The following is a 16,515-nucleotide window of genomic DNA, read 5'->3' as shown; positions in this document are numbered from 1 at the left end:
ATGCAAAATTTAAATTTCCACATTCTCTCTACTTGGCTGGAGACCTCTTTTTTTTTTTTTTTAAGAGAGAAAGCACATGCTCATGAGTGAGGGAGCCTGTGTGAGCTGGTGGGGAGGGGGGAAGGGAGAGGGAGAGAGAAAGAATCTTAAGCAGGCTCCACCTCAGTGCAGAGCCCCATGTGGGGGTTGATCTCATAACCCTGAGATTATAATCTGAACTGAAATCAAGAGTTGGATACTTAATCCAGGCACCCAGCCTCATTTTTTTTTAATTTGTAGAAGTGTACCATTATAAACATTATAAGGAGTATTGAGGTTGTACTAACTTACGCAAGCCAAACAGGTCTGAACAATCTATTCCTTCCCTTTTTTCATCCCCTTTAAATCATTAAATCACATTTGAAATCTACATTAGACATATGTATATGTTATACTTTGGAAACATTTTCTAGGTAATGTCAATGTTTGGAAGTTTTAATTAATCTATACATGGTCTAGAAATTGTTGCATGCACCTAAATAATACCATTGCCAATGACATATATACATTGTGAAAAATATACTGTGAATGTAGTAGGCTAGAATGGTTAGACTGAACTGATAAACAAAATACTATTTAGAAAAGGAAGCAGGGGCACCTGGGCGGCTCAATTGGTTAAGCATCTGCCTTCAGCTTGGGTCATGATCTCAGGGTCCTGGGATTAAGCCCTGCATCAGGCTCCCTGCTCAGTGGAGAGTCTGCTTCTCTCTTTCCCTCTACTGATTCCCCTACTTGTACTCTCTTTCTCTGTGTGTGTGTCAAATAAATAAAATATTTTTTAAAAGGCAATTCATTATTTTCAAAGAAAAAAAATGTTTGTTAAGAAGCCTATGTTAATGCATAAGTAAGAATGATTTGTAAGTATTTTGAAATTATGTCTTAAACAGGCTTGAGTAAAGCTTGTTTATTTGAATATTATACCAACAGAAGGAATATCTTATAAAATTCCATGCTTCCCTTTGTAAATGTTAAATATTTTAATATTGATCCTAACTTTATTACCAATTTTTTCTACCAAAACAGTAGAAGCTGTTTTACCTCATAATATTCATGTGCATGATTATCTCACTAAGTTCTCTCAGCTTCACTAAGAGGGAGTTACATCCCCCAGCTCCACTACTGACAAATTAAAACTTGTCCTCTCTTACACTTGGGAAAATAGATAAGCATGCACAAAGTCTAAGTGAGACACACAACAGTATTTACATCTTAATCGTATACCTGCAGGTGAGCTGGGGCACCTCCACTCCACGCAGCCTGGAGCACTCACAAGAAACACAATTGCCCTCTGCAGTATGTGCTTTCCATGCTAAAAGCAAGTCACATGGACAATCCCAATGCTGGGGGTCATGGAAGTATACTCCACTCACCATCCATGGCCTGACCAAGGGTGAGATGTAGGACACTACCAGAGGTAATGAAGTATTGAGGCTAAAGACACACATCTAGTGAATGGTACAGTGAGTATGCCGTTTTACTACATGGATTCTACATGGGACTCTATCTCATTGGCATCACTAAAAAAGCCTTTCAGTTTAATGTTATGCCCAAATATTACCTCTTTACTTATTTTCCACTAAATCATTAATATAGATTGGAAACCCAACACTGTAATCAAGAAAAAGACTCTTGGGCAGCCCGGGTGGCTCAGTGGTTTGACGCCTGCCTTCAGCTCAGGGAGTGATCCTGGAGACGCAGGATTGAGTCCCACATCGGGCTCCCTGCATGAAGCCTGCTTCTCCCTCTGCCTGTGTCTGTGCCTCTCTCTCTCTCTCTCTCTCTCTCATGAATAAATAAAGAAAATCTTAAAAAAAAAAAAAAAAAAAGAACACTTGAGCCAGATACTTGGGTTCAAATACGGGCTATAACATGATTAACTGTGTGACCTTTGACAGGTTACCTAATCTCTCTGTAATTTAATTTTGCCATCCATGTAAGAGACATAATGGCTGTACCTATCTATATCACAGTAGTTATATGAGGATTAAATAAGTGAATATACTATTTGTAACATGCTAGGACAGTGCCAGACCCCTAAGGAGCACTGTGGTAAGTGTTTGTGGGAAAATAATAAATGGGAATGGAGGCATTTATTGCTTCATGGAGATATATTTTTTGATACCATTTCACTTTGCTTACAGTTTTTAGAGAATGTTACTCTCTCTGGCAGCATTCAAATGTAAAATGATTTAACTGAGTTCTGTACCAGGAACTGTGTCAGGTATTTTTTGCAGTCATTTCCACCAGATAAAAAAGCTGCCCAAGATGCCATCACGAACTGGTAGGATTTCATTAATAATGAAAGCATGAATGTGTATTAAAGATTGTTTCTCTGTTACATCAAAGATTAATCAATATTATATTAGGGAAGTCAGCAAAACCACAAGGCTCCCAGGCTGCTAGGGACAAGCATATATATTAATTGTTTTAAAAGGCCTTTGGCATGTCTTCATCTGGGGAATTAAAGGTCTGATTTTTGGCTCTCAGAATTAGAAGACAGAAGGCTAAGGATCCAAGTAATGTGATCGTTCCAGCATAGACACCAAGCTCAGAGAGGAATAACAGGGAGACAAGGAGATGAGCCTCAGGGGTGCTAATGGTTACATTATCTCCAGTATATGGAGAAACGAATGTTTAGCTGTATCTTGTACCTGAACCTCAGTATCAAATTTAGATCATATATGGCTATCTATTAAACACTTATACGTGGCAGATCATGGGCCATGTGCTTGACATTTGTATCAAGTAAAGCTTGTAACAATCACCATATGACAAATGAGATAATGGAAGCTTGAAGAGATAACTGGATTGCTATTTATACAAGTAAATAAGTAAAAGGACTAGGGACCAAGACAGGAAGTTTGACCTGTAACCTGTTCTTAATTGCTCCATATGCTATATACTCTCCATTCTCCCTTCCCAGTAGATACTATATATATATATCTATATCAAGTGGCAGACATTGATCTAAATCTAAAAACACAGACAATGAATAGCAAATATGTCCTTATTCTCAATCTGTTGAATCCTGGGGTATTCAAATTTGCCAACTAAAAAGAAGTTTATATTCATTCTTTCATTATCTATTATCTATTCTTAACTCTGGCCCTGATATGCAGCCTATTTTGAATGCCTATGTAACTTACGAAATTTATAGAAATTTAGAAAATGAAGAAGACTTCAAGATCACCTAGCCCAATGTGCCTTTCAGCTATCAATATTTATTAAGATTTTTCTAGCTATTGTACTACAAATTTTACATTTATCATCTGATTTAACCTTCCAAAGAACTTCCCAAGAGATGGGCACTATTATAATCCTCATTCCAAGAAGAAAAATACAGAAACAGGGAAGTTAAGTAACTTGCCCAAGGTCACAGAGCTAATATATGTTGAAGATGAGGTTTAACGTGGTTTTAAGTTTAGACCTCCAACTCTTAGCTACAAATCTATACCACTAGCCTAAAGCACAAAATGAAAGTTGTTTTGTCCAATATAAAACAATAAGTGGCAGGGTCAATATTTGGACTGATTTCTCTTGACTCTCATATTGCTTCCTGTATCTAACTACATTTGAATGAATGGAGAGAACTGACAATCTGGATAACTCAGAAAATGAAACATAATCTAAAAACAGCAAATTCTTAAACATACAATATGGTCTTTGGGCTTTACTAAAGAGGATTTCATCACTAGGTTTATATTGACATAATTAAGTATAAAATTAATTTATATTCCCTTCATATGGACCAATTCTTGACAGGAAGGTGTAGCTTTAAAACATACCTAGGTTGGGGCACCTGAGTGGCTCAGTCAGTTAAGCATCCGACTCTTGATTTTTAGTTCAGGTCATGATCTCAGGGTGATGAGATCAAGCCCCACATGGTGCTCCACATTCAGGGCAGAGTCTGCTTGAGATTCTCTCCCTCTGCCCTTCCCTCCACTTGTGCACGATCTCTAAAATAAACAAATAAAATATTTTTTAAAATACCTAGGTAACTTGTACATGGTCATCCTGAGTAAAAAAAATAAATAAAATTGCAGTTTGACTCCAATTGAAGAAATGTCTAAGAATCTAGTCTTAATCTGTCCCCTGTGATTTTTATTTACTGGAGATGTCATTGCATTGTGATATAAAATAAAACAAAAATTGCACCAGACACTAGTCAAAAATGGCAAGGAAGACTTTACTCAAGACTCTTGTAATAAGGGATAGACTACTGCAATAGTAGAGATAGATTGAACTCAACTCGAATATAACAGGACCCAGTGGGGATTTATGGCCAGTGACCAGGGTGAGGGAGGGATGCAAAATTACTGAGAGGAAACTGGTTAGGTATCAAGAGTGGGGTAGGGGAAGCAGAGCTTGATTAGATAAAGGGCAGAGGAAAATAACTTGATTGGATGTCATTGGGAAGAAGGATGCTCTTAAACTGACTTGGCAGGATGCTCTGCTAAAACTGAACTCAAACAGGTCAAAGATGGGGGCCAAGGAAGGCACTCTCACAAAGAAGGCTTGAAGGAGCTTTAATAAAGTTTGGTCAAGGAGAGACTCCTTGTCAATGGTGCTTGGGAGTTGAGGATGGCAGTAGGAGGAAGCTGTGACAAATAGAAATTTCTTAAGTGTTACAATGGAACATATAATGCAACATATTTCCATTATATGGAAATATATTTCTGTAATTTCCAGTCCAGGGGCTGAAAATGCTTAGAAAAGTTGTGACTTGTCTGAAATCCTCCCTTCCATCCTCTTTTCAAGTCTTTTCCCCAGAAGTCTTCCCCTGACCATCTTTTCTCTTATTCTAAATTCCCCAGGACTTTATTAGTCAGGATTCTCCAAAGAAATAGAACCAGTAAAATTCACACACACACACACACACACACACACACACACACACACCCATGTACATGCACACATACATAGGTTGAGAAAGACAGAGATTTAACATAAGGAATTGCTCATTTTATTATGAAAACTGAGACTAAGGATCTATGGTAAGCAGGCTGGTAGTACAGTTCCAGTCTGAGTCTGAAGGCCTGAGAACAGAGAGGCAAGGCAATGGCATAATTTCCAGCCCAAGGGCTGCCCAGTGGCCCAGCTCAATCACTCAAGTAGGTAAAATTCCCTCTTAACTCACCCTTTTTGGTCTATTCAGATCCTCAGTTGATTGGATGAGGCCAACCCACATTAGAGAGGGCAATCTGATTAACCAGTCTGCTCACCCAAATAGATCCAAATGTTAATCTCACCCAGAAATATGCTCATAGACATACCCAAAATAATGTCTGACCAAACGTTTGGGCACTGCATGGGCCAGTCAAGTTGACACATAAAATTAGCTATCACAGGACTCATGAATGCTTTCACACAATCACTTCTGTGGCTTCTGGAAATTTTTCTCTAGCAGTTTCATTTTCTCTGTAGAATAAGTATGATTCGTGCTTCACATGAATAATGTCCTATCCTCCCCCCACCCTCCCTTTTACACAGTCACCAGAAATATTATTCTCTAGGTCTTAAATTTCTACCTCAAAAGAGCACTTTTCTTTTAAATTACAAATGCTTATAAGTTATTAACACCTGTAGACTTATTAATTTATATATTTTTTCCTTAAGGAGAGAAACCAAGGTGTTTCAGAAGAGGAAATAATTTTTGTATGTTAGATAAACTATAGCTCTGCTTAGATCTGTGGTCCTCAAAGTCAGAGACATTTTTTATTGCCACAAATACGGAGCTATTCCTGCCATCTAGTGAGTAGAGGCCAGGGGTGATGTTGAACATCCTAAAATGTCTAAGAGAGTTTCCCTGCCAACAACAAAGAATTCTCAGATCCAAAATGTCAATAGTGCTGAGGTTGAGAAACTCTTGTCTAAAGAAAAGAGAGCTGGACCCCCTTAGAACAGAATTTGATCATCTGCTACGAAAGAATATCCAAACTAGAAGATATCTTAAAAAGTATAATCAAATGGACTCTCTTTGTTGACAAGGAAACTATGAATCAGGATTTAAAAGCCTGAGGTGCCACAACTGGGCAGCACATGGGAAGGACTAGAACCATGTCTACTGACACCAGGCACGAGACAGATTCTGGTTACTCCAATCATAAAACAGAAATCTTATTAACTACTGAATGCTGTTGAGTCAATTTTCAAAAGAGAAATAATTTTAAATGTGATAGCTACATCTGTGTTAGGCAACCTATAAAATGGACCCCTACAATGATACCTACTTTTGATACTCATTCTATGTATCCCCCTTCCCTTGGGTGTGAGCTTGTCTTTGCTGACTTGCTTCTAACAAATAGAATATGACAGAAATGACTGGATGTCACTTCCAAGAATAGGTTACAAAAAGACTGGTTTCTCTGCTGGTTTCTCTCCTATGCTCTTCTTCTTCCTCCCTCTTTAGATAGCTTTCTCTGGAGAAGCCAGCTGCCAGTGAGTTTTGAAGCTGGTCTTATCCCAGTCAAGCCTTGAAGGGACTGCAAGCCTGTGGACACCCTGATTGCAGCCTCATGAGAAATCCTGAGCCAGGGGTATCCAGCTGAGCTGTGCCCAGATTCTTGACCCGCAGAAACTAGGAGGTAATAAAGATGCATTATTTTAATCCACTAAGTTTTACAGTAAATTGTTACATTACTGTTATTACAGTAAAAATATGAAAATCTTGAAATTGTTTAAGAGCAGGAGAATAATTCAAGTGTTAGCATATCTTTATAATTCAGGAATTTTCAAACCATCTTGGGACTATCTTACTGAAATGAATTGAATTGAATTGAACATAATGAAACCACCATTATAGAATTAACTCAAATGACATTCAGCCCTGGGCATATTTGTTGCTGATAAAACCATTTTAATCTGTATGTTTTTAACTCTCTGGGTATTACAGGAAAAAAAGGAAATAAAATCTGTGTTTGCTCATAATTCCTATTGTGTATGTTTATACAGTAGAAGACACAGTCACAAAATAAAAGATACAAAACAACATCTAGTTGGTACTGTTTTCACGGTCTAATGTATTTGCAGAGGAAGTACTGAAGACTCCCTAGAGATACTGAAAAAATACTTTACTACCCCCAAGTGGACACATACATTATTTTTACAGAAATAAAATATAAAATTGCCATGCTTTCCAACAACAACAAAAATGGCATCCGATGATTATACATAAGACTCAGGATCCCAAAGCTAACGAGGACTTTAAAAGTTACAACTTTACAGTTTAAAACCCTAGAATGATGAGATATTTGAAATCCCTCCACAACATATCTTACACTTGTACATTTTAGTTATGTAAGTTTGCTGCCTGCCTAGACAGCACATTATCTTTGCAGACAGCTCCATTTTTGTTGTTCTAGTAAATCTTCATTTCTCTTGTAAATAGTGTGCAAACCAAGCAAGCTCTCATGTTGTCTGCACTATTCATAATGTTCTTAATAATTTCCAGAAAAGGAGATGCTATAACTTTCCAGAAAGTAGGGCAGCCCCAGTGGCTCAGTGGTTTAGCGCCGCCTGCAGCCCAGGGTGTGATCCTGGAGTCTCAGGATCGGGACTTGCGTGGGGCTCCCTGCATGGAGCCTGCTTCTCCCTCTGCCTGTATCTCTGCCTCTCAATCTCTCTATCTCTCATGAATAAATAAATATAACTTTCCAGAAAGTATATTCAAAGGCCCAGAGAACTGAATTTTGGGCTTTCTAAGGTCTGACCCTAAAAACTCCTCCCGATATTGCTGTTTTTATGAAAATGACACAACTGTTCCTAACATATAGAGAACCCCTATAGTCTTTAAGACTTTCAAATTTTCCCAGGTCCAATTTATTAATCATATATCTGTTCAGTTTGCCCAAATTTGAAATCTAAATCTAGACCAACTGCCTACCTGTCCCAGAGGTTTCCCAAGAAGAGATTTGATTTTGGAGTAAAATTTAAACTTAGTCCACCAGCCTGGAGTTTTACTCCAACCCTCTTCTGCTGAGTTGGGCAGGACTACATGTCATCTTGAGGACTGTTCTTTTGCACCCACTAAAAAAAAGTAAAAAAGAAATATAATTGATATTATTTTTAAAAAGACAAAATGGATCAAATAAAATGCTCAACTAAAGTCAAAAAAGGAAAAAAAAGAAAAAAGAATGGAAGACAAAAACAGGAAGAACAAGGACAAGAAATAGAAAATAATAGGAATATGGTAGATATTAACCCAACTGTATCAATAATCACATTAAACGTTGATAGTCTAAATGCAATTAAAGGACAGAGATCATCAGAGTAGATCAAAAAACATGATGCAACTGTATGTGTCTATAAGAAACCCATGCTAAATGTAAAGATACATGTAAATTAAAAGCAAATGGAGAAAAATATACCATGCTAATACCAATCAAAAGACAGCAAGAATTACTATATTAATTTCAGGCAGAACAAACTTCAAAGTAAGAAAGGTTATTAGGGATAAAGAAGGGTGAAAGTGTACTTGAGTTAGTTGTAAATTATATTGCAAACTCTAGGAAAATCACTTAAAAATAGTAAAGTTAAAAAAAAAGATTTCTTTTGCTTCTCCAGCCAATGTCAAGACAGTTGTTCCTCAAAATATGGGAGGAAAAATAAAATAAAACAGAGAGGGAGGCAAACCATAAGAGACTCTTTAACCATAGCAAATTGAGGGTTGCTCCAAGGGAGGAGGGTGGGGAGATGGACTAAATGAGTGATAGGTATCAAGGAGGGACTTGTTGGGGTGACAACTTGGGGTTATATGTAAGTGATGAATCACTAAATTCTATTCTGAAATTAATACTACATTGTATGTTAACTAATTTGAATTTAAATAAAATCTTGGGAAAAAATATATACGACCAGCAGACTACCTTCTTTGTCTTAACAAACTCCTACCCGGGGAGTTTGTTAAGACAAAGGTTCCTGAACCTGCTTAACTAGAACTTTGGAGGTGGAATACAGGAATATGAATTATCATTAAAAATCTCCAAGAATTCTTAAACCTACTGAAATCTGAGGACCACTGGCTCAGGCCAACTTTCTTTTTTTTTTTTTTTTTAAATTAAGATTATTTATTTATTTATTTATTTGAGAGAGTGAGAAAGAGTGCAAACAGAAGGAAGGACAGAGGCAGAGAAACAATCAGGCTACCCGCTGAGCAGGGAGCCCAATGTGGGACTTGATGCCAGTACCCTGGGATCATGACCTGAGCTGAAGGCAGATGCTTAACCAACTAACCCACCCAGGTGCCCCCAGACTAACTTTCCTAGAAGACTGGTCTCACTATAAATTCTATAAAATTAAAAAAAATGAAAGTCAGAAAAGTCGGGGAAAATCAGCAAATTATAGAGAAAGGACACACTACAGCATCGTCTCACCATGCCAGGGCATTTTCAATTGTCCCCACCAACAGCAAAGAAGGAGTTGCATGTAGCAAAAGGTTACATATCAGATGGTTCAGGTGGAATATTGACTGGACCATTGTCATTATCAGACACAAACACTGTGCCTTGAAAGCATAAACGTACAAACAAGATTCTACTCCTTTTCCTATGTTTCCATTTAAAAACTGCTGCTTCTGCGTAGGCATGGCTGTGATCATACTCTACTTTCCACTTCCTCCAAGCACATAAGCTGGGTTAGGTCATGATCTGCAGACCTGCCATAATGCTCTTGATCAATTCCCTTCAATGCCCTTTATCTATGAGCCTGACATGAGATAATAATATCCCAAGATTTAAAACAGGTGGAGGATAGGAAGCACTTTATGTAACTTCAGATATACATTGTATGTTTCAACATGACCTTTTACAGGAGGGCCCTGCATTGAGGTATTGGGCACTTGAGAAGCTATTTTTCTTGGTAGATATTACAAAGAAGTCACCACATATTTCCTTGTAGAAATACAAGAACTTATCCAGAGATGTAAAAAAGAGGTGTCTTTCAGGCCAGAATTTGGGCATTTTTAGAAATCAAAACCATTATACCATCTTAATTCTCTAAGAGTTTATTCTCAAACCTGCAAAGCACATTTTATCCTCCTTTTAGATATTCACATTCATAGTGAAATATTAAAGGCTCTATAAAGTCCTGCAGTGAAGAAATTACCTTAATCTTCTTTAATTTGGAGTTCCCTGCCTGTGTGTTCACTGTATCCCACTGAGGTAATGTCACTGAAGGCACATTTTGGGAAATGTTAGTACAGACCAAGGGGTGAGCAATCTTTTTCTGGGAAAAAAAAAAGGCCACATAGTAAATATTTTAGGGTTTTTTTAAAAGATTTTATTTATTTATTCATGAGAGATACAGAGAGAGAGAGAGAGAGAGAGAGGCAGAGACACAGGCAGAGGGAGAAGCAGACTCCATGCAGGGAGCCCGATGTGGGACTCAGGACTCAGACTCCTGGGTCTTCAGGATCAGGCCCTGGGCTGAAGGCGGCGCTAAACTGCTAAACCACTGGGGCTGCCCAATATTTTAGGTTCTTGAACTAAAAAAATAGTTTAACTCTTTTTCACAACTCTCTAACAGTGTCATTGTAGCATTACAGCAACCACTGACAATGTGTAAACAGATTAGTACAGCTGTGATCCAATAAAACTTTATTTACAAAAACAGTAAGCCAGATGTGGCCTCTGAGTTATTTTTTGCTGACTCCTGGTAAAGACTAAAAACAGTCAAAGGAATTTTTGGGGGGTGAGGGGCATCTTCTCCTAGGTCCATAACCTGATACTGTTTTTTAAAGGTCGTATTTCTTCACTAAGGAAAAATATTGGAGGAAAAAACAAAAAGAATTGATTCCTCATTTTAAACTAAATCAATTAGAGCTGGGTTTTAAAATTTGTTTTTTATTGTTTTGTCTCTCTTACTCTCTCTCTTCCATCCTTCTCCCCGCCTCCCCCCCCCCTTTCTTTTTTGTTTTTATCTTCAATTAAGAGTTCTGGCCAGGATAACTGGCTTTCTGGAAAGTGAAATTCAAAAACACTGGGCAGAAATCCAAAAAGAAAAGAGTATCATGGCCAAGACAAGATAGCCATAAGATGGAACAATTCTAAAAGGGACACAAGAGCTTTGCCTAGAACATAGCTACAGATTTTCCCTTTATGCTTTCCTCTAGAACCTTTATTGCTAGCAACATGGACTGCCTGGTCCTTAGGGTCTCTTTCCTTCCTCCCTGATTTATAGGGTAGGTCTTTCTGCTCCCTGGGAACAGAGAGAAATTAAAGAAGCAGAGAGAGAGAAGACAGTAGAGAGTGAAGGTCTTCTTAAATGGAAGACCTCAAGTTTCTACCTAAGATTAGAGTGAATGACCAATAATTACAAATAAATTCATTCCCTTCTCTTTCCTTCTGAGTGTTCATTTTGAATTTTGATCCATTAAGTAATCATTTTTATGCAAAGTGTATACTTGCCCTCCATGTATCTGCTCCTCTTATAGTAAAATTCCATCACAGTCTATATTTTCTGCCACAACTTCTCAGCTTCCATCTTTTCTTGCAATCACTCTGGTCAGGATTTAGTCTGCACTACTCCAGGGAAACTACATTTATTAAGCCCACCAATGACTCTGTGTGTCAATTATTAAGACCTTTTTTGCTTAACTTCCCCAAAGCACTGATTTATTTGGTCCTGCTCCTTACTGAAACACTTTCTTGACTCGGCTCCCTGGATGCTATACTCACCTTCCAGCCACTTACCAAACATTTCACTATCATTCTAATCTTAACCATCCTCCCTCATTTGGCCTATCAAAAACTTCTTAACCAGTTTTCTTGGTTCCACTTTCCTCCCTCACAGACTATTCTCTACAAAGAAGATGGAGTGATGGTTGATTAGATGCTTTAAAAAGTCTTGATCTGTTCAAAATCTAGTAATACATCCCAACACCCTTAGAGCAAAACCCAAAATGACTACCTCAGTCTACAGAAAGTTCTGCAAGCAATGTGGTCCCAATCCCACTCCACCCATATCATAATAGTCTTCTTCTATCTCACTTCTATCTCATGGCCTTTGTGCTTGCTGTCCCCTCTGCCTACAGTACACTTCTTGCAGATGTTTTGGTGGCTTACATATTCACTTCATGCAGTTCTCTATTCAAATATCACATTTCAGAAAAGCTTTCTGTGACCAACATTCCCTCTTTGCTGTCTATTTCTCTTATTCTACTTTAATTTTTTTCAAAATACTTATCACATCTTAATAATGTCATGTTTTTATTTGTTGGTTGGGCCATCTGTCCCAGTAGAAAATAAGTCTCATGAGGGCAGGGACTCTCTGTTGCTTACTACTCTATCCCCAGCACCTAGAACACTGCCTAGAACATAGGTACTCAAAAAATATTTGTTAGGTGAGCTGGCCCCTGGAATGGAAACTACTTGTAGACATAATACTTCACTTTAATAAGGTTCTTAAATCTAATTCAAAGTATGGAATAGGAAATAATGGGGAGTCATGCAAAGGTTGAAAGCTGTAAGTAAGGGAATCTGCTATTTAAAAAAAACTAATAAAAAAATTAAAAAAATTAAAAAAACTAATAAGTAAAAATTTTTGAGAGTGTGGTTAAGTTAAACATTACCTCTGATTAGGTGAAGGCTTTACAAAGCCCATGACATTAAGCTAAACATTAGAGAATGCCTAGTATTTTGCTTGAAAGAAGAAGAAGAAAGTACAGCATGAAAATGCTAGGGAGGTTAAAAAAAAAGCATGCTCATTCATTTAATGAATATTTATTAATTTTCTCTTATGAGCTTGCCAGGCATTGTTCTGAAAGCTGGGAATTCAGTAATGAATAAAACAGTATACAAATTATGCCTCCAAAAGTTTATGTTGTAGTGGGAAGAGCTAGTCAATAGTAAAATAGGCAAAGAAATATACTAAACAATTTCAGACCATAAAACAAGTGGTGTCATAACACATTGGGATGGGAGAAAGAGCTCAAAAGGGTTGTGCAAGAGGTAGAGATACTTCTTGGGATGAACTTCTTACAGCAGTTCTGTCAGAGAAGTCTTGAGAGCTAAAAGGATGAGAAGGAGCCAGCTCTGCACAGAGATGAAGAAAAATCATACCAAGCCAAGGTCACAGACAATGGAGTCACTGGTATGCTTGCTGACGATTGCTGGTTCTCCACCTCCCAGGATTGCACTTCCTTGTTCTAATGTTAGGTGAAGACTTGTGATTAATTCTAACTTCTAAATTGTGACCAGAGGTAATGTGTATCACTTAATTACTGATGTAAGATCTACTAGAGTAATGTTTTCCCTCTGGAACAACAACTAACAATTGTTGGTAGGAATGGTGGCTGCTTTGTTATTCTGTCTCTGAATGAACAAGAAGTAGAGTCTCTCTGCTGATCTCCAATGGTCAGATAATAACATTTGATATATTTTTTTGTGTAGACATATTATGTTTTCATTTCTCTTGGGTAGATACCTAGGAATAGAACTGCTCAGTCTTATGGTGACTAGATGTTTAATGTTTTAAGAAACTTCCAAGCTTTTCCAAAGTGACTACCATTTTATGTTCCCACCAGCAGTGGGTTACAATCTTTCCATCCTCACTGACACTCATTATTGTATGTTTTTTTCATAGCCACTGGAATGGGTATGCAGTGATATGTCATTGTGGTTTTGACTTGCATGTCCTTAATGACTAATGAATACATGATTTAATTGGCACTGGGCAAGAATGTATGCAAGGAGACCGCTGAAGAGCCTCCTTCAAAAATCCAGATGATAAATGATTGACAAGGTGGTAATAATCAAGAGGGTGTAAACTGTAAGCAGCCATATGGCACAAAAGACTTGAACAAACAGTATGCTAAGAGACTTGACCACATTTTAAGCCTGGCTTCTACCTGTACTAGGGCCATGTCTCTAAAGGTGACCCTAGCTCCAGTGGTGAGTCTTTGCTAAATAAAAAAAATAAAAATAAAAAATAAAAGGCAATACTGCCAAACCACAAAATGTGCATTGTTCCAATTCACACTGCCAAATCATTTTGGGTAATTCTCCACTTATTCCTCTCTGTTGTTTTCCATTTCCCACAGCCCCTAGTCCCTTCTTGTTCCCTCTCTGTCTTCCCTTTAAAAATGTTACCTTTGTCCTATTTGTTTTTTAAGGATTTTATTTATTTATTCATGAGAGACACCCAGAGAGAGGCAGAGACATAGGCAGAGAGAGAAGCAGGCTCCCTGCAGGGAGCCTGACATGGGACTCCATCCCAGGACCCCGGGGATCACACCCTGAGCCAAAGGCAGACACTCGACCACTAAGCCACCCAGGTGCCCCTGTTACCTTCATCTTAATTGGAGTTGAGTTCAGTTTATACTAGAATCTCTGTCACCTACTGAATAAAGCTTGAATAAGATGTGTCTTGCCACCTTTACTAAGTTTTTGATGCTATTTCTCTTTGACCAGACAAGATATTTTTTCAGAAATAGAATGAAACACCGTGAAAAAGTACTGTAAGTCAGAAATGAAAGTAAGGAACATATCCAGGTTGACTCCTGGGGTTGGGGCCAGAGTGTTCTCTGAGTGTGCTCTGAATGGGCTTGGGTGGGTGAAGGTGCCATTTAATGACAGGAGAAAGTCTTGGGGGGAGCATGGAAAGAGAGGAAGGAAAAATTCAAAAACTGTTTTGAAAATGCTAATTTGACATGCCTTCATACATTCAATTATAAATAGTAATGAGTCAGATGGATATATAAATCTGGACCACAGAAAAGAATACAGGATGCAGATAAAGATTTGGGAGTCATCTTCATCCATTTCATATTTAAAGCCATGGGGTGGATGAGATCACTGTAGGAGAATGTGTAGGCAGACCAATCAGTAGAGAACTCTAACAATTAAAAGTAGAATTGAAACCAAAAATAAAATAAAAATAAAAATAAAGGAGGATATATAAAGAAGAAGAAAAGTATTATGAGAGGGTGATATCCTAGACACCAAGAGAAGAGTTTCATGAAACAGAGACTGGCTACAGTAAATGGTGAGTAAGAAGTTCAGAGAAGTTTCCATTAGTTTTGGCAACATGATGATCATGGACAGGAATGGTTTTTAAAAGTAATATAAAAACCAGATTGGAGTGCATGAAGTAGTAATGGGAGATAAGAACCCAGATCCAGTGAATATAGATGAAACTTTTAAGATTTACTATTGAAAAAGAGAGATGGTGGTAGAATAAATATAATTTGGATCATGAATGGGTAATGTAAAATGTGAGAAACCAATGTATTTATATGCAATGATGCAATAGGAATGATTTGGTAAAAGGAAGAAACTGTGATGCAGGAATGGAGGACTACCAAAGGGATGTGCTTGAGGAAGTTACAGGAGCTGGGACAGAGAGCACAGGAGGAGACTAGCCCTTGACAGAAGCAATGAAAGAAGATAGAGAATTGAGGTCCAAAGAGAGTTATGTTCCAAATTTGATAACATGTATGTGAGAGTTCCCTCCGCTTCTATCTTTCAGGCAGTTGTCAGATAAGAGTGAGAGCACAGGCCTGGTAAGACATCTGAGGAAGTGAAATATAAAAGAGTTGTCTTAGGAGAAAACAGTCATCACGGTGGGAATGTTAGGTGGTGTGATTGCCCCTTTGAGGTTTGTGGTCTTGAATTTAAACTGCAATGGATTAGTCACTATACCGTATGTGTCTTTTCCATTTAGGTGCAGATGTTTATCTGTTTAGATACAGATACAGACAAGGTAAATAATTAGATTCGATTTACATTGGATTGAGCCAGGCAAACACATTGTAGGGGTTGGTAAGGCAAGGTTATTGAGGGTTTTCACAGGGGAATGATGACCATGAGGAATAAGAAAGTCTGAATTGGGTAAAGAAACAAATAGCGTAAGAGGGGCATGGTCAGTAGTGCAAAATGGTGATGTCAAACTGGAAACCTGGTGGTGTCTATATATTGTTGGGAGAACTAGATGATAATGCAGAGACACAAAGGTTGGCGATTAGAGAGAAAGATACTTGAAATGAGGTGATACAGTTACTGATGACCACAAGGACTAGGATGAGGTAGGACAGAAGACATGAACATTTGTGGAGATCAAGGTGACTAATGGCTCATCTTCTTAAGACATTAAAGTCACCAGATATTCTGATAGGCAGATAACTTTTGCAAATGTGGGAGGCTCTTATTCTATAAAGATTCATTATTAAAGGCCAAAATCTTAGGTTGCAGATTACTATCAAAATCTGAAAAAATTTCCCCGAAATAGTATTGAAATCTATGACAATAGCACTCTGTAGAATTGTTACTGTACAACTCACGAAGCTATATCCAACAGTCCTGTGGACATACTTAGCCTGACCAATGGTCTAGTCCAGTTCTCAAGCAGGGATGATTTGTTTTCTTTTCTCCCCCCAGGAGACAATTGGCAATGTTTGGAGACATTTTTCCTTGTACCATAAACTTGGTGTGTGTGTGTGCAGAGGAGAATGGCTACTGGAACCTACGGGGTAGAGGTCAAGGA

General features: G+C 38.0%; 1 protein-coding gene across 4 annotated transcripts in view; it reads left to right on the top strand.

Moving 5' to 3' along the window:
- Window positions 1–16,515, top strand: part of NMUR2 (neuromedin U receptor 2) — a 104,029-nt gene that overhangs the window by 17,059 nt on the left and 70,455 nt on the right. The window contains exon 4 of one of the 4 annotated variants that reach the window (XM_041749289.1): window positions 6,449–7,367. The exons of the other annotated variants lie outside the window; for them this stretch is intronic. Within the exon in view, the coding sequence (XP_041605223.1) occupies window positions 6,449–6,516 (68 nt within the window). The 3' untranslated portion in view covers window positions 6,517–7,367. Of the gene's footprint in view, window positions 1–6,448; window positions 7,368–16,515 lie in introns of those variants that run through there. 4 annotated transcript variants of the gene reach the window in all.

This window comes from Vulpes lagopus, chromosome 3 (genome assembly GCF_018345385.1).
Source record: "Vulpes lagopus strain Blue_001 chromosome 3, ASM1834538v1, whole genome shotgun sequence".
Classification (NCBI taxonomy): domain Eukaryota; kingdom Metazoa; phylum Chordata; class Mammalia; order Carnivora; family Canidae; genus Vulpes; species Vulpes lagopus.
The sequence above is the reverse complement of the archived record's forward strand: the minus strand, read 5'-3'. Positions and strand labels throughout refer to the sequence as shown.